The 19,800-nt window shown below is 34.6% G+C and overlaps 1 protein-coding gene across 8 annotated transcripts in view; it reads left to right on the top strand.

The window, feature by feature from the left end:
• The window catches only part of COG5 (component of oligomeric golgi complex 5), a 288,472-nt gene that overhangs the window by 159,379 nt on the left and 109,293 nt on the right, over nt 1–19,800 (top strand). For all 8 annotated transcript variants that reach the window (XM_007105321.4, XM_007105322.4, XM_028490186.2 and 5 more), the window contains 3 exons: nt 2,164–2,276; nt 2,532–2,609; nt 18,617–18,698. In XM_007105321.4, coding sequence (XP_007105383.3) covers nt 2,164–2,276; nt 2,532–2,609; nt 18,617–18,698 — 273 coding nt within the window. The remainder of the gene's footprint in view (nt 1–2,163; nt 2,277–2,531; nt 2,610–18,616; nt 18,699–19,800) is intronic.

Genomic DNA, 19,800 nt, shown 5'->3' with positions numbered 1-19,800 from the left:
ATTTTTCTATCGATGAACATGGACTATTTCTCTATTTAGTTCCTCTTTGATTTTGTTCATCAGAGTTTTGTAGCTTTCCTCATAAAGATTTTGTACCTATTTTGTTAGATTTATTTATACCTAAGTATTTCATTTGGCCGGGGGGTAACATACATGGTATTTTGTTATCAAATTCAAATTCCACTTGTTCATTGTTGGTATATAGGAAAGCAATTGACTTATATTCATTAACCTGGTATCTTACAACTTCGCTGTAATCACTGATTAATTCCAGGACTTTTTTGGTTGGTTCTCTCAGATTTTCTACACAGATGATGGTACCATCTGCAAACAAAGACAGTTTTATGTCTTACTTCCCAGTATACACCTTTCTTTCCTTTTCTTGCTTTATTGCATTAGCAAGGACTTCCAGTATAATGTTGAAAAGGGGTGGTGAAAGGGGACATTCTTGCCTTGTACCTGATCGTAATGGGAACATTTCTCATCATTAAGTATGATGTTAGCTGCAGGCTTCTTATATATAGTCTTTATTAAGTTGAGAAAATTCCCTTTATACTTAGTTTATTGAGAGTTTTTACCATTAATGGCTGTTGGATTTTGTCAACTGTGATCAAATGTATTAATGTGATTTTTCTTTTTTTAATCTGTTGATGTGATGGCTTATGTAAACTGTTTTTTTTTAAATTTATTTATTTAATTTTATTTTTGGCTGTGTTGCGTCTTTGTTGCTGCACGCGGGCTTTCTCTAGTTGCGCTGAGCAGGGGCTACTCTTTGTTGTGGTGTGCGGGCTTCTCATTGCAGTGACTTCTCTTTGTTTCGGAGCACGGGCTCTAGGTGCGTCGGCTTCAGTAGTCATGGAACGAGGGCTCAGTAGTTGTGGTTCGCGGGCTCTAGAGCGCAGATTCAGTAGTTGTGGCACGCGTGCTTAGTTGTTCCGCGGCATGTGGGACCTTCCTGGACCAGGGCTCGAACCCGTGTCCCCTGCATTGGCAGGCTGATTCTTAACTACTGCACCACCAGGGAAGCCCTTTAAACTGGTTTTTGAACCAGGCTTATCCTAGGTATCTAGGATAAATCCCATTTGATTATGGTGTAAAATTCTTTTTATACATTTTTAGATTTTATTTGCTAATATTTTGTTGAGGCTTTTTACATCTATGTTCATGAGGTAGTGGTCTCTAGTTTTATTTTCTTGTAATATCTTTATTATCTAGAATAACAATTCACCATCTTGTTATTTCCGTCGACTTTCAGAATGCTTCTTTCCTCAAACTTTGAATGCTTTTTTTGCTCTCTGGCCCAGTATGCACCAGGTTCACCTTCTGTTTTTACCGCTCCAGGTACGGAATCACTTTTTTCTTCTGTAAGCCTTGGTTTCTTTTATTGGGGAATGGTGCATAGAGATTGAAATTTGGATATCAGGCATGCCCATTTCTATTAAGGAGTTGTCGTCTCTTTGTCCTTTAGTGAGAACCTTCATTTGTGCCATTCTAAAATAGACTTAGTTTCAATATTACTATCAAGCAACACATCTATTAGGTACAGTATTTCTTTGCGATATATATCTAAAATATATAATATATATATTTAAAAATATATCTTACTAAAGTCAGGATGGTGTAATTAAAAATTACTTGAATTAATTATTTTCCTGTGTGGTGGTTGTATTATTAATTTGAAGTACCATTAGTTTTATGTGTTACTGTATTTGTTTGTATTTAGTTTTAGAGTTAGCTTTTTTCATTCTTTTAAAATTTAAATTTATTTTGAAACATCAGCATATAAGATGTTTGTATGGTTCACAGAGACTCCCCACTTCTATCCCTGTTCCTTTCACCTGGTACTACCTCCCACCTCTTCAACCCCTCCTTTTAGGAAACCTTTCTTATTAATTCCTGTTTTCTGTATTATCCTTCCTGGGCGTGTGTGTGTGTGTGTGTGTGTGTGTGTGTGTGTGTGTGTGTGTGTGTGTGTGATCGTATTTTCCTTTCTTAAACACAAAAGGTTAAGATTCTTTTTTATGTCACTTAAAAGAAATTATAATTTCTTCAAAAAGGAACTTCTCATCTTTTAGCCTGTGTGTGCTTTTCATGATAACATATCAGTACATTTTGTTATATTTGAAATTTTTATTTTTCATGTTTTTCTGTTGCTCATAACAGGGGCACCTGGACGATCTACCATGCCAGCCCCAGGAAACACTGCAGCGTTTCGTGCTTCCCTTTGGACCAATATGGAGAAACTTGTGGATCATATTTTTACTGTTTGTGGCCAGGTAAATATTTGAGAGAGTGAAAATAACATTAATTATGGGTTTATTCCTGGTTATTCTAAATTGTGTTACCTTGGGCAGGTTTCTTAAATTCTCTGAGAGTTCAAAATACCTACATTAGCTAATAAAAATATATGCAAGGGCTCTAGCAAAATGTCTTTTCCCTTCCCTTACTGTTTCTAATGCTTATGCTTAATACTTGTTTCATTTGAAAGTACTCAGTTATATATATATTCTCCCTCTCTTCCCCCTTTTTAGGTACAACATCTGCAAAAAATATTAGCCAAGAAGAGAGACCCTGTCTCTCACATTTGTTTCATTGAAGAAATAGTTAAGGTATGTTTAAATGAAAGTATTTTTATCTCTTTATAAAAGAATGCAGGAAGATAATGAGCCAGCATTATTTGTGTTCCTGTCTGACAGAGAGGCTACATGTCAGATAGCTAAAGGGAAGTATATTTCTTGACAACCACAAATTTTCTTTGCATGTTTGTTTATTGAGTAGATGCTAGCCAATACTATTTATAGAATAATTTCTCAAATGCATATAGTAATTTCCCATTTTTTAATAATATAAATGATTTATTGTAAAAGTTTTTTAAAGTCCCGATAGAGAATAAGATTAAAATTTTTGGTATATAAGAGATTTAATTAGTGGTGTTATAATGCCTTATATAGTCTTCTCTGAAGATGGTACAATCCATTCAGTTGTTAATTTTTCCTATAAAGCACATTGATGTATTATTTTTCATATTCTAAAGTCTCCCTTCTGTCATCTACCAATCTACTGGCCTTGTGGGCCACAAGAATTCCTTCCATGCATAGAAATCCCTGACTCTACATTTTATTCATTCCTTTTGATATGTTTTTGATAGTGATGAATGGAATAACTAGATATTCTGTTCATTAAATCTTAACACCTAGTGCTCCAAAGAAAAAGATTCTCTAAGTTTCTATCATCGTGGTGTAGATAGTTTACTTTGTAGTTCAGAATTTTAAATATTTTATTTCCTGTGTTGGGGATCTCCAAAACCACCCCCAAGTTTGGTGATTTACTAGGAGGATTCATTGCACTCAGTACATAGTCCTGCTTGTGGCTGTGATATATTATAGTAACAGTATATAAACCAAGTCAGACAGAGAAAGACAAATACTGTGGAATCTAAAAAACAAATGAACAAACGTAACAAAATAGAAATTAAGTTATAGATACAGAGAACAAGCAGGTGGTTGCCAGAGGGGAGCCAGGCAGGGGAAATTGCATGAAGGCAGTCAGAAGGTGCAAACTTCCAGTTACAGAATAAATAAGTACTAGGAATGTAATGTGTAGCATGATGAATATAATTAATTAATATAATTAAGACTGCCGTATGTTATATATGAAAGTTGTTGTGATATTGCTGCATTGGGCAAAGTTTCTACATAAAAACTCACATATCAGTTCTTGTCAACAATCAGTTATTATACTGGATGAACACTGGGCCAGGTTTTAAATGCATGTGAATTATTTCTAACTAAAAAGGATTATGAGGAATAGGGATATACGCTTTCATTGTATTCGTCCTTTACATTTACTTAAAAATATTTCTTTTTTTTTTTTAACATCTTTATTGGAGTATAATTGCTTTACAATGGTGTGTTAGTTTCTGCTTTACAACAAAGTGAATCAGTTATACATATACATATGTTCCCATATCTCTTCCCTCTTGCGTCTCCCTCCCTCCCACCCTCCCTATCCCACCCCTCTAGGTGGCCACAAAGCACCGAGCTGATCTCCCTGTGCTATGCAGCTGCTTCCCACTATAGTCTCTTCATGACATTTTTTTTTTCTTAGATTCCATATATATGTGTCAGCATACGGTATTTGTTTTTCTCCTTCTGACTTACTTCACTCTGTATGACAGACTCCAGGTCCATCCACCTCACTACAAAAAATAAAGCCAGTGAGGATTGCTCTTCCAAATATTCTTCTTACGTTTTTTAAGACAGTAGTCGTACACAATACACACATACATATTTACATTTATTATAAATTTTAATGTAACTTTACAGTTCAGTTGTTTTTTCCTGTAAGGTGATATTTATGAATAAAAATTTAGTCCCTCTTGGGATTCAGTGTACTCATCTATATTCAGATTAGATCAGTCTTTTTTTGGAAAGTCCAGAATAACTTGTGACCCTACAATTTTGGGAACTCTAGGACAAAAGAGAAGTAAAAATACTCTAAGGAAAATATGTCATAAATTGCAAAGATAGCACATAAAATTTACTATATTTGCTATAATTTCTTTAGTCTTTTCCTTCATTAAAGAGCTGTAAACAGGTATTTTTGCTAATTATATAACTACAATGTAAGAGTATTATTTAGTTAAAATAATTATCAGTGGCAGTAGAACCTTTATAAAAAGTATAGGATTTTTAGAATTATTTGAGGCCTAAATAATAATCCTTAAAATCTTCATAAAATTTTAAACTTGAGTAGGTGATGGTATATATCTTGGGTCATTGAAGAGCAGTTTCTGAACCAAGATCTCTAAATCATTTTGTAATCTGTTCTTGAGGAAAATGTTATAAACAGAATGTTCTTACACTACTAGATTTTTTTTGCAGCTTCAAGATTTTTAAGGATATATCCTGGTATTGAAAGTTCTCTCTAATTTAGTGGTTTAGCCTTTTAAACCTCTGAATATATTTTAAAAAAATCAAAACAGTGTAAATATTTCAAGATGAAATGATTTAGAATTTATGTTATATGCTTTCTACAATATTTATTTAGAAATTAATGCTTTTTTCCTAGGAAGATAATTTCTAGCAAATAATTTGTTTTTAGATTGCAATCTACCAGAACAGATTTTTAAAATTTATGTATTAATTTTTTATAAGTTGTTGTCCACATTTTGAAATTCACTGAAAGCTAAATTAATAGATATTTTTTCTTTGGTTTATAATTTAAATATAAATGAAATTACACTATTAATTTCATGTCAAGTAGGAAAATTAAGAATTAATTTTCCAGGTTTCTTTGCTTTTAAACCACTTGATTCTAATGCTTCTGTAATTAACGATAAAGTGTGATGGAATTTCCATGTTTGACTTCTTGCCAACTTGTTTCTTTTCTACAAAAAAAAAACAAAACTGTACTTTACATTTTCCTTTGTTAAATAATTTTTGTAATTTATTATTTTGCTGTAGTTCAATACCTGTAGATTTCTTTAAAACATAATGATTTTTATTTTTTAGAACAGCTTTAGGTGTACAAAAAAATTGAGCAGAAAATACTTCTGATATTTGCTAGGTTATCATAACATCTCTTGTGCGTTATACAAAACTTATAAATGTACTACACAGTGAGCTAACCCTAATGTAAACTATGGACTTTAATTATTAATAATATATCAGTCATGGTTCATCATTTGTAACAAATGCACCATACCAATGCAAGATGCATAATGCATTATGGAAATACATAATTTCCTGCGTCCACCATTTATAGTATCATGCAAAAGAGGTTCTGTAGTTTTACTTCCTTAAAAATCTTCTATGCTCCACCAGTTCATCCTTCCCCCACTTATCTCCTTAACCTGGCAACCACTGATCTTTTTACTGTCTTTAGAGTTTTGTCTTTTTCAGAATATCATGTAATTGGAATCATACAGTAGGTTGCCTTTTCATACTGGTTTCTCTCACTTAGAAATATGCATTTAAGGTTTCTTCGTGTCTTCATTGCTCATTTTTTTTAATCACTGACTGATATTTTACTCTGTGGATATACCTAGTTTGTTTACCCATTCACCTATTGAAGGACGTGTTTCCATTTTTTGGCAATTATGATTTAAATTGTTATGGGAACATATGTATATGTTCCCATATACCTATCATATTAATTCTTTAAGGCATTTAAATGTGGGATATACTTCTTTCCCCTTTTTATATTGTATTTCCAAAGATTACTTGAATGGATGAATCTTCTCATTTTAAATTAGATTTCTGGACTGTTTATTAGACATCAAAAATTCAGTTTTGGTATCTTTTAAAACCTGTTAAAAGGTCTAGTATCACTATATAATTATCAATACTATATGTAACACTTTGAAAGTGAGTGTAGCAAATTATTGACAAGTTATTCAGGATCCATACAGTGGAAAACAGGTTGTAGATTCTCATCTGCAGAATTAAGCCAGTTTAGCTATATGTGGGAGTGTAGATATGATACTTTCATTTTCTAAGCCAGCATTTTTTATCATTGAACAGAATTTTGTAATCATGTGTGTAGGATGCATTAGGCTATATTTGGAATGTGTTCAGCACTTTGTGCAGCTATAGTACTAACGAGGATTTTAACTATGAAAAAGAATGTTTTCTTTTGCCCTTTTAGATGTATCAGATGATTTGATTATAGCATTTAAGACTCAGAAAAAAATTGTAGGACCCCCAAATTAGGAATCTTTTTAATATTATGAGAAAAATGTTTAACTCATTTATCAGTGGCATTGCAATTTGATTTAAAAAATCAAGTGGCAGTTAGCCAGTTACATGTCTAAGTCAGGTATTATCAATAAATACTGTTATCTATAAAGGTTAGAAGATTTTTGCTTTACTAGCATGGGGACTCGTTATTTTTAAAGGCCCTCTCCCTGCAGTAAAACAAATTTTAGATAAGTTAGAAAAGCATAATTTTTTTAAAAAATTTATTTTTGGCTGCGCCTGATCTTTGTTGCTGCACGCGGGCTTTTTCTAGTTGCAGCGAGCAGGGGCTACTCTTTGTTGCGGTGCGCAGGCTTCTCCTTGTGGTGGCTTCTCGTTGCGGAGCACGGGCTTGAGTAGTTGTGGCACGTGGGCTCAGTAGGTGTGGCTTGTGGGTTCTAGAGCACAGGCTCAGTAGTTGTGGCACACGGGCTTTGTTGCTCCATGGCATGTGGGATCTTCCCGGACCAGGGCTCAAACCCATGTCCCCTGCATTGGCAGGCAGATTCTTAACCACTGCGCCACCAGGGAAGCCCCAAGAAAAGCATAATTTGTAATGCACTGTTGGCCCTGCAAAAAGTAAGAGAATCTCTGAGGGGCATATGCATATACAGATATACATAAGCAGATAAAGTAGTTGAAACTGTAGTGGAGATTTGTGAGCTCTAAGTCATTGCAAAAGCTGGAGTTGCCCTGAAGTCAAATGTCCATGTCAGTGATGGGATCAGTCCACTAGGCTCTAGCAAGGTGGAAGAATGAACCTGATAGTCTTGCATTAAGCTGAGACCTGTGACTGTGGCAGACATGGTCCTTGGTTGGTAACAGTACCTACTCTCACAAACAAATGCAGATCCCCTGAAGAGGAAAGCATTTCTAGTTTTAGCTATCAGGATTCTCCACATGTTAAGGCCAGCCAACTATGAGCTCACAGTTAAAAATCACCAGTCCTATAAATAAACTAGAAGCATGATTGGGAGTCAGCAGGAAAAATAAACACAATTCAAGACAGGTTTTAGACTCTGAAAGAACTTCTGAAGGACACTATGGACTTCAGATGTTAGAATTAACTGACAAAGAATCTAGAATACCTGTATATTTTTTTGAAATAAAGAATGGAATAAAAAATGAGAAATAAGTGACTTAAGAAATGATCAGGTAGGTCTAAAGAAGAACCAAATAGGACATTTAGAAATTAAAAATTAAATCATTGAAATAAAAAATTCAGCAGATAGGTTAAACAGATGTTATGTACTACCAGGAAATGAATTAGCCTGGCAGTTAGAATTGATGATATTATCTAGAACACAGCATACAGACAAGAGTATGGAACAAATGAGAGGCTGAAAATTATGGAGGATAGAATGAGGCTTTAGTATAAGGCTAATTGGAAAAGGAAAGTCAGCAAACTAAAAAAGAAAAACCACATGATCATCTCAATACATGCAGAAAAAGTATTTGACAGAATCCAACATCCATTTCTGATAAGAATTCTCAGCAGACTAGGAATAGAACTTTCTCAACCTGATAAAAGGCATTTAGGAGCAATGAACAGGTAAAATCATATACAATGGTGAATATTGAATGTTTCCCCCTTAAAATTTGGGAGAGGAAAAGGATTCTTTATGCTCTCACTACTTCTGTTCAGCATTTTCCTAGCTAGTGCAATGAACAAGAAAAAGAAATAAAGGGCTTCCAGTTTGGAAATGAAGAAGTAAAATGGTCTTTATATAAAAAATGATAAGATTATCCATGTTAAAAACTCGATGGAATCTACAAAAAGGCTACTAGAGCTCATAAGTGATATGTTGCAAGATTACAGAATAGAAGGTCAATATACAAAAATCAGTTGTACTTCTATATATTAGCAATGTACTATTGAGAATTGAAATTTAATAATTCCATATATAGTAACATCAAAGAATATAAAATCTTAGGAGTAAATGTGTCAAAAGATGAACATCTGGAAGCTGAAAACGCTAAATATTGCTGAGAGAAATTAAAGAAGACCTAAGGAAATAGAGATACCTTATTTATGTGTTGATAGATTTGCTGTTGTTAAGATGTCCCTTCTTCCTAAATTGACCTGTAATCCCAACAGTTGTTTTGGAGTGATTGACAAGCTGATTCTAAAATACAAACAGAAATACAAAGGACTTGGGGTACCCAACACAACGTGGAAAAAGAAAAGTGAAATTGGAGGGCTAACAATACCTGATTTCAAGACTTAACTACCATATTCAAGAAAATGTGGAATTGGCATAAAGTTAGAGACATAGATCATTGATGCAGAATAGAGAGTCCAAAAATACACTGACACATATGTGGAAAATTGATTTTCAAAAAAATTTACAAAGGCAATTCTATCTTGACACAGTAGTCTTTTTAACAGGTAATACTGAAACATTTGGATATCCAGATGTAAAGCCTAAAATTCTAAAACTTATAGAAGAGAACAACAAACTTTGTGACTTAGGGGTAGAAAAAGATTTCTTAGATGCAACACCAAAAGCTCTATCCATAAATGAAAAAAATTTATATTTTGGACTTAACTCAAAATTAAGAATTTATGTTCTGCAAAATACTGCATTAAGAGAATACAAGATAAAACAAAAAAAGCCAGCTTAAAAAAATAGGCCAAAGATTTGAATAGACACTTTAGAGATAGATGTCAATTAAGCACATATCTAAAATTTAAAAGACCTGACCATACCAAGTGTTGGTGAGGATATGGAGCAACTGGAACTCTCATATACTGCTGAAGTGAAGTGTAAAATTGTACAACCACTTTGGAAAACAGTTTGGCTGTTTCTTTAAACATACATATATTATATGACCTAGCAATATACCCCTAGTTATTAATCCAAGAGAAATAAAAGAATATATCCATACAAAGACTTGTATACAAATGTGCATAGAGCTGTCTTCTCCCTGTGTATGCACACCATCTTCCTTCTGTATGTGTCTGTGTTTCAGATTTCTTTTTCTTATAAGGACCTTCTAATGACCCCATTTTAATTTAATTACTTCTTTAAAGACCTATCTCAAAATATGGTCACATTTTCAAGTATGGGGGTTAGGACTTCAACATATGAATTTTGTTGGGTCAAAACTCAGCCTATAACAGTAATTTACACTGATGCCAATGAAAATGGAGAGAATTGCAGTGATTTGAGAATTATTCAGGAGATAAAACTGACAAATCTTAGTGATGGATTAAAAGTGGTGAGATGGAGGAGAATGTATCAAGGTTGATATCATTCGTTCAGGTTTGACAGGGTTCTGGTAGATAGTAGTAACTTCATTTGAGACCATAAACCAAAGAGCACATTTAGGAGGGAAGATAAGCTCTGTATTCAGGTGCTCATGGGACGTCCAAGTGAAGATGTCAGTTAGGCAATTTAATATGGGGGTCTGGAGCTCAGAAGAGAGGCCTCTGCTAGAGACATAAATTTGGATGATATTGGCTCATATTGGCAATCAAAGCCATGGTAATGGGTAAGACTGGCTATAGAGAGAAAAGAAATCTACCTTGAAAATGCAACATATAAAACTCATGTAGAACTCTGGTTTCCGAAGTGTGTATATATTTTGAGATGAAAGAAGATAGTTATAAATTCTGCCTGTTCTTTTTACAGAAAATAGTTTAAAGTTTTATCCTTTAAACTATTTTCGTACATTTTATATTGCACATATTTTATTAATACAGTGGTATTTGTATATAATTTTAAACAAATAAGTAAACATATATTAGAATGTATATTTAAAAATATTTACATTCAGTGAGTTTGGAAAACATTGTAACAGAGGAGGCCACGAGGAGTATCTCAAGAGGAGAATGAAACCAAAGAGAATATGGTGAGGGAAGCCAGGGGAAAAGTTTGGAGGAGATTGTGGTTCATACTAAATCTAATTTGAGTGACAGTCTATTTGAAATACCAGTCCACCATGCGTTCTCAACAAGGGCAATATTGACCCCAAGAGGGAGAAGAAAAGTTCTGTTTTTTGGAGGGAGGGGGGAGGCACAAAAAATCTTATATAGTACATTGGCTTGTGGTCTCCAGAGTTCAGTCCTACCATACAAAATCTTACTCCTTAGTATTTAGCATCTGTCATCAGGGAGAAACTAAGTTCAATTTAAATTAAGTGCAGTTATATTATATAATTATATAATATGTATTATTACATATTATATGTATATGATATATAATTATTGTATATAATATGCATATTATATGTATATAATATATAATTATTGTATATAATATGCAAATTATATGTATATAATTATTACATATTATATAAAATAATATGTATATGTATAATTATTTAGTTTTCTTTTTGGAGGGGCAATATGAAAAGAAAGGTTGAGAACTCTATAGAAAGGGTTTTAAAACCCTTTAACACTGTAGTTTAACAGTGATCTCTAGGGAAAAGTGTGGGATAAGGGATTTGAGTTTGAAGAGAAGCTTTAAATTTTTACCATGTGTATTTCAGTATTGAATTTTTTACATCAAGAATTTATTCTTGTCTTTAGAATTAAAATAGATTATCTTAGTTACTCTTCCAAAAAATTAAAAAGAATAAAGGAAGCATCATGTTTAATCCTATTGCCCAGAAATAATTTCTTTTTTTTAAAATTAAGTAATTTATTTATTTATTAGCTACATTGGGTCTTCATTGTAACGTGAGGGCTTTCTCTAGTTGTGGTGAGCAGGGGACACTCTTTGTTGCGGTGCACGGGCTTCTCACTGCGGTGTCTTCTCTTGTTGCGGAGCATGGGTTCTAGGCACGTGGGCTTCAGTAGTTGTGGCTCACGGGGTCAAGAGCACAGGCTCAGTAGTTGTGGTGCACGGGCTTAGTTGCTCCACAGCATGTGGGATCTTCCTGGACCAGGGCTCGAACCCGTGTCCCCTGCCTTGGCAGGAGGATTCTTTTTTTTTTTTTTGCCGTACGTGGGCCTCTCACTGCTGTGGCCTCTCCCGTTGCGGAGCACAGGCTCTGGATGCGCAGGCCCAGCGGCCATGGCTCGAGGAGGATTCTTTTTTTTTTTTGCCGTACGTGGGCCTCTCACTGCTGTGGCCTCTCCCGTTGCGGAGCACAGGCTCTGGATGCGCAGGCCCAGCGGCCATGGCTCGCAGGCCCAGCTGCTCCACGGCACGTGGGATCTTCCTGGACCGGGGCACGAACCCGTATCCCCTGCATCGGCAGGCGAACTCTCAACTACTGCACCACCAGGGAAGCCCGGCAGGAGGATTCTTAACCACTGCGCCACCAGGGAAGCCCGAGATAACTTCTGTTAACATTTTGTATATGGTTTTTCTATAATATTTAGCTCTATACATTTTAACAAGTCCTATGTGTTCTATCATCAAAAGGTATCTGAAATCTGAGTACTTTTCACTTCCTCCCACTACCACCTTATCTAAGCCCCCATTTTTTGAAAAACAACAAGTAGATTGTACTGTAAGTATTCCTTTATCTTTGAACAATATACATATAAAAGCCAACATTTTGATTTTAACTGAAGTTCTTCTGGGTGTATAGGCTTTATCATTTTGTTCTGTGATGTTCATCTTGAAGTCCCTTCTGAATTTCTGTATCTTCCTTCTTTTGTAATCAGACACAGCAAAATGGTTCTCCCTGAAGGCTATTTTACAGTAAAGATAACTTTTTTCTTTGCTTTTTATTTGCTTCCGCAGGATCCCTCTGCTTTTATCCAGAAGATAATTAAGAGCTAATATAAAATTCACATCTGTTTGGTTTCTTTGATCAAGTCTGCAAGCTTTCTTATTCACAACATGATCTCTCCACAGAGATATCTGGCACAGACTTGTTGCTAAATCTTTTACTTCCTCTTTTTTTTTTTTTTTTTTTTTTTGTGGTACGCGGGTCTCTCACTGCTGTGGCCTCTCCCGTTGCAGAGCACAGGCTCCGGACGCGCAGGCTCAGTGGCTATGGCTCATGGGCCCAGCCGCTCCGCGCCATGTGGGATCCTCCTGGACCGGGGCACGAACCCGTGTCCCCTGCATCGGCAGGCGGACTCTCAACCACTGCGCCTCCAGGGAAGCCCTCCTTTTCTATGTTGATCGTAACTTAGTTATGTCTGGTTCCCTTTGACCTTGTCTCATTAAGTTCACTGTCTTATAAAATCTTTATCTGAACTGATCCTCACCTTCCCTTTCTGTATCAAAGATAGAGGTTGATTGTATCTTCTCTTTTCTCAGACTTACCCCTCTACTTTTGTTCGCATTCTACATCTTATCCTTGTCTAGGACATTCTCTGCTTTCTCCAGTATCAACCTTTCCCAGTTACTTCCTCCCAGGGATCTACCATCTAAAATCAAAACCAGAACAGAATCCTTGGTCCTGTATCTCCCTCAAAGTATTTCTCCCCTTCATGCCCACATTTCCATGAGGTACTTTGTGTCTCTACTTTCTTGTTTCAGTTTTGCTCCAAACCACTGCAATCAAGCTTCTGCTCCATGGAAACAGTTGTTACTAAAGGAATTTTAATGACCCAACTACCAAATCCTTCTACTCACTTCTAAGATTCTTTTACTTCACTCCTTAGAGGTAATAACTACTTCTAATACTGGTTCCTCCTTCACAGATACTACATCTCTTCAGAATCCTTCACTGATTCCTCCTTCTCCACCTACCCTTCCTTTTAAAACATTTTATTCATAAAATTTCAAACAGAAGTCAACATACAGAACCAAAGTATAGGACAGTGACTCTCTCTGTACCCATTGTCCAGTTTCAGCAATCACTAACTTGTGACCAATCTTTTTTTTTTTTTTTAATAACTAGCTCCACCACTTCTCTTTCTCCACTCTAAATTATTTCTTCCCCAACCTTTAAGTAGTGTTTTTCCCCTGGGTTCTATCCTCAACATTCTTTTCCTCTCATGCCACATGCAGTCTATGGAAAAGCTCACACATGTTAATTGTTTCTACCACCTCCAAATGCTGATAACACCTAAATCTCTTTCTCCAGCTTAGATCTTGTTCTTAAGCCAGAGATTTGTACGTATTTAGTGGCCTAGATCGTCTTCGGTCAGATGCCTCACAGGTTCTAGAAGTGGTAGAGACTGGATCTGAACCTTAATATCCTACTTTCAGAGTTCCTCTTCTTAACCACCCGTCTTTTCCTATATTTAAATAGGAAAATATAATTGTGGTGGGGAACATGGGATGCTATAGATGTATATAACAGAGTGCACCAAACCTGGGGGAACCAAGAGAAGAGACACCTAAACTGACTCTGATGAAGGTGCTGAATTAAAAGCTGGTAACTGGGAGAAACTACAGAAGAACCTTTAGCAATCTGAATGAATTTGTGCTGGTTGGATCTTTGACCTCAGTGATATGTAACAAGAGAAGTAGGCTGGGACAATCATGTCATATAAGGCTTTGTAAGTCAAGTTAAAGGGGACTAATACTTTAATATATCAGTCAAACCTTAGATCAAATCCCAGCTCTACTACTTTTTGTACTACTGTGCTACTTTCTGTGTAATTCTACGCAAGTCACCTTTTCTCTTTGACCTTTGTTTTCACTCTAGAAAGAGACTAAAAATGTCATCTTATAAGATCGTTCCACTCATTTTTTCAGTAAATATTTATTGTGTGCCTATTATGTCTTGGTCACATTCTCGATGTTGAAATTAGAGTGGTAAGAAAGACAAAATGGGACCTCTGCTGTCATGGAGCTTACATTCTGGTGATTGTTGTAGTGTTTAAATGAGATAACATTCAGTGGTGCCTGTTACATAACGGACGTGCAGAAAATGTTAATTTCCTAGCCAACGTTCACATACATTCTAATGCATGGACACTGAGTTCTTCTCTGATTAAGTTAAAAGTACATACTTCTTGGCTTAGAAGTTTTGAGTGACTTGTCACTAAAAAGGAAGAAGTAGCCAGATTATCTGGGACCCTATGTTTTCTTTCAAAAGGTCATGTCTAGGACTTAGAATTTTCTTGTTTACTTTGGCAATTCTAAAAAGCCTTGAAGAATTCCTGTTATTTCTAGAAATCTATTTCAGTAATTCTGTGAATTACAAAGATGATTTGCATCAAAGGAATTTATGGTTAGTTGTAGGAATAGATAACGACACATCCAAAAGAAGTAAAAGAAAAAGCCTCTAGAGAAGATAAAAGCTAACAAAAATCATCCACAGAACAAACAAAGAAAACACAAAGAAAGCATAAAATGAGATGATAAAAGCAGAAACAACCTATTAGTTAAATATATTTGGTTTGTAATTTCTTATTAAAAGATAAAACAGTGTTTAAAAATAAAATACGTTGTTTATTAGAGTCAAAAAACAGTGAAGTGACAAGAATAAAAATAAATAGACCAGTAAACATTTCTCAAGTGAAAGCAATAGCGACAGTATTAATTTCAGATAAAATAAGACAAATAATGGTATATAGAATAAAGAGGGTCATACAAACTTTGTATTACCAGTCTCTTTAACAGATGATGCTGGAAAAACTGGATATTCATGTGTGAACGAAAGAAATTGGACCCTTACCTTAAACCGTGTTCAAAAATTAATTCAAAATGAATTAAAGCCCTAAATGTAAGACCTAAAATTATAAAACTCAGTAGAAAATGGGGAAATCTTCATGACATTGGACTTGGCAGTGATTTCATGGATATGACACAAAATCACAGGCAACAAAAAAGTGAAATTGACAAATGGGACTACACCAAACTTCAAAACTTTTGTGTGACAAAGGAAACAATTAACAGAATGAAAAGGCAACCTATAGAATGAGAGACAATATTTGCAAGCTATGTATCTGGTAAGGGGTTGATGTCCATAATATACAAAGAACTCCTACAACTCAACAACAACAAACCACCCAACTCAACTAAAAAAATGTGTAAAGGACTTGAATAGACATTTGTCTGAAGAAGACATACAAATGACCAACAAACATATTAAAAGATGATCAACACCACTAATCATCAGGAAGTACAAATCAAAATCATAATGAGATATCACTGCACTCATTAGGATGACTATTTCCAAAACAGAAAACAGGTGTTGGTGAGGATGTGGAGAAATTGGAACCCTTGTGTATTGTTAATAAGGAATGTAAAATCATGCGGCTGCTAAGGAAAACATTGTGGAGGTTCCTCAAAAAAATTAAAAACAGAATTAATGTATGATCCAACTATCTCACTTCCGGAGATACACAGTATATCCAAAAGAATTGAAAACAGGATCTTGAAGAGAGATTTGCCCAGCCATGTTCATTGCAGCATTATTCATAATAGCCAAGTGATAGAAGCAATCCAAGTGTCTGACGATGGATGAAGGGATAAAGAAAATGTGATACCCAGACACACACGTATATACATACATGCAATGGAATATTATTAAGTCTTTAAAAAAGAAGGAAATTCTGTTACATGTTAAAGATGGATGAAACTTAAGGACATCATGCTAAATGAAATAATCCAATCACAAAAAAAACCCAAATATTGTGTGATTCCACTTACATGAGGTATCTCAAGTAGTCACATTCTTAGAAACAGAAAGTAGATAGGTAGTTTCCAAGGGCTGCGGGGAGAAAGAAGATGGGAGTTGTTGCTCAGTGGGTATAGAGTTTCAGTTCTGCAAGATGAGAAAGTTCCAGAGATCTGTTGCACATCAAGGTACATAGAGTTAACACTGCTATACTCTTAAAAGCGGTTAAGATGGTAAATTTTGTGATTTTTATCATAATTTTAAAAGTATAAGAATCGTTTCATGCATTGTTTTCTATGAACGTAGAACATGAGGACTGGGTATTGTTAATTAAAGGGTATTAATTGCCTTTTATTAACTCAGCTAAATGATCCTGTAGATTTCCTTCTGGAGACATTGGGCTATTATATTAATAAATTTCCTAATATTTAATGATAGGTACCTTGCTGACATAAATCCTCCTTGTTTAGGTAGATAATTCAAATACTGAAATCAATTTGCTATTATATCTGAGAATTTTGTATTTGTATGCTTAAGCAAGATTGACCCAAGTTTACTTTTTTAAGTGTATGTATGTGTGTGTATGTAGAAGCATATATATAGTCACCAAATTTCCCGCATCTTAGACATCTTTCAGATTTTTACCATTATGTTGTTACCTGTGGACTTTTCATATATGACCTTTAATATGTTGAGGTAATTACCTAGCTTGTTCCTAGCTTGTTGGGTGGTTTTATCATGAAAGTGTGTTGAATTTTGTCAAATGCGTTTTTGTGCATCAGTTGAGATAATCATGTGGTTTTGTCCTTCATTTTGTTAATGTGATGTATTAAAATGGTTCTTTAATATGAAAAACATTCACTTTATTTTTTTTTTACTATAGTATAATTGATTAACAATGTGTTAGTTTCAGTACAGCAAAGTGACATTTGTTTATACGTGTATATATATTCTTTTTGAGATTCTTTCCCATTACAAGTTATTACAAGATATTGAATATAGTTCTCTGTGCTGTAGATCCTTGTTGGAAAAACATCCACTTTAAAGTGTATGATATACAATACACATATTGCAAAAAATCTTGGTAATCTGAATCTATTTTGTGATCACTGCATAAGAAATTAGCAATTATTTGATTTGCCTTTTTATGATACACAATACCCGTTTGAATTCAAAACAAAACTTATTAAAGAAACAAATAACAAGGAAAATAGATATGTGCATAGGCATAAAAGTGAGAAATTAGTATTTTTCATTGCTCATTTTCTTCCTTTTAACCTTGAAAAGTAGAATTTCATTCTTTGCAAGTACAAAACTAAAGCAGAATGAATGAATTTCCTAATTATTTTTTATGACAGTAGTCATATTTGAGCATTATACATATTTATGTTACTAGGGTGAACCATGTGAAATTGGCATTGTTGTACTTCAGAAATAGAATAACGGCAATTTGATATATTACCACACGTGTAGAAGTACCTTAAAGGGCTTGGTAAAATTTCTGTAAGTGTCATTTTCTTTTAACAGTATTAAAGTACTTTGTCTGGTTTTAACAAATGACACTTAAACTAATATTTATCTTTTCTTTTTGGTAATTACTTTCTAAAATATGTATTAATAGTTGAGTGACACTATCCTGCTAAGCTGAGTAATAGTAATTCCTGTGACTTAAAAAAACAAAAACAAAATTGTGTTTATACTTCAGGCAGTTCTCTTTTGTAATTGGTGAATTGTATCTTGGTGGTCATTCTTGGTCTAAGCATGCTTGTTCTTCATTTTCTTACTGTAACAAAAATTGCCTCTGTATATAAAATGATGATGATAATAATTGTAATAATAATATTCACTGAAGATTTATTATATGTCAAGAACTGTCCCAAGAGTTTACTTTTATAAACTTTTAAAATCCTTGCAATAATCCTGCAGTGTGGGTACTGTTATCATCTCCATTTTACAGAGGGCAGGGAGGCACAGAATGATTTAGCAACTTGCCCAAGCTCACACAGCTAGTAAGTATCAGAGAAGGATGATGACATGAGACATGATTTGACTCATCTATATATTTCTACTTACTTAATAATTCCATTGTTTGATAGACTTAAATACATTTTTAATACTTTCTCGATGCTATGTCTTATCCATTGTAATTTTTTTTTTTTTTTCTTTTTTGCGGTACGCGGGCCTCTCACTGCTATGGCCTCTCCCGTTGCGGAGCACAGGCTCAGCGGCCATGGCTTACAGGCCCAGCCGCTCCGCGGCATGTGGGATCCTCCCGGACCGGGGCACAAACCCGCGTCCCCTGCATCGGCAGGCGGACTCTCAACCACTGCGCCACCAGGGAAGCCCCTCCATTGTAATTAAAAAAAAATAATACATCCCCTTTTTTTGGATCATAGGATGGACACGCTGAAATTTTATATACATTTTGGAATTCAGTTACTCAAGCACTTTCTTCTCAGTTTCAGACAGCAACAAACTGTAAGTATAGTATTTATTTTGCAAATTGATTTCACAGTTTTTCAGTTACTTTAAAATTTAATATCAAGAAGTTTTGCTCTATTAGTTTATAAAACACATCTTTTAAAAACTCCTGGCTAATTGTCATTTCTTATGTTACCTATATATTCAGTTACATAAGCAATATATTCTTTCTTTACACTTTTAAAATACTTACGATGTGAAATAAAATGCTCCAGAAGAATAAGTTAATTCTCCATAATTCAGTCAGAGGAACCTGAATTTTTCCTATGTAAAGGGTGATTGATGTTGAAGAATTTACTTTAAGCTTGAAGAGTATTTTAATTCCTAACAGATATTAAAAGGCAGAGACCCTATAGCTTTTCCTTTATTGTTAAAGTGAAGATTTGATGAATGAACAGCTGAAATACCCACATCATGAATTAAAAATTGCTTAACCAAATATAATCCAACAAATTTTTCTTAGTTTGTTTTTGTCATGAAATAATGGCACAGGGTAGTTCTAAACAATGAAGTATACAAACTAGCTAATATCATTTAAGTGTTTTTGTCTAATCACTGAATGTAAGAGCATTGAATGTACCTAAGCCTTTTAAAAGCGTTTTGAGAGTTTTTATGTAGTTAAGTTTTTATTCACATTTACTGCCAAGTACCTAGTAATGTAAACATTATTTAGTCCCTGACAACTCCAGATTGAATTAACCACACTACCTTGCTTCCCTACTTCTACTTCTAAAGGAGTGTGCAGCAAGGCAGTGACCACAGAGAAGGTCTTCATTCGTGTGTGGCCAGACAGAACTTAAGCAGAGGGTTTATTTAGGACTGATTCATTCTATTTACTTCTACAAATCACCCTACTCAAAGAATACTGTGCTGCTCCCTGCTTTAGGTATCTGTTTTGGTCAGCTTTCTTGAGATGTAATTTACATATATAAAACTCACCAACTTTGAGCAGAAAATTCTATGAATTTTTGACAGATGTTTACATCCTTATAACCACCATCACGATTAAGATATAGAACATTTCCATCACCAACACCTCACCCCCCATGTTCCTAATGTACTTTTTTTTTTTTTTTTTTTTTTTTTTTTGCGGTACGCG

This window comes from Physeter macrocephalus, chromosome 5 (assembly GCF_002837175.3).
Source record: "Physeter macrocephalus isolate SW-GA chromosome 5, ASM283717v5, whole genome shotgun sequence".
Taxonomy (NCBI): domain Eukaryota; kingdom Metazoa; phylum Chordata; class Mammalia; order Artiodactyla; family Physeteridae; genus Physeter; species Physeter macrocephalus.
This window is presented reverse-complemented; position numbering and strand designations above follow the sequence as displayed.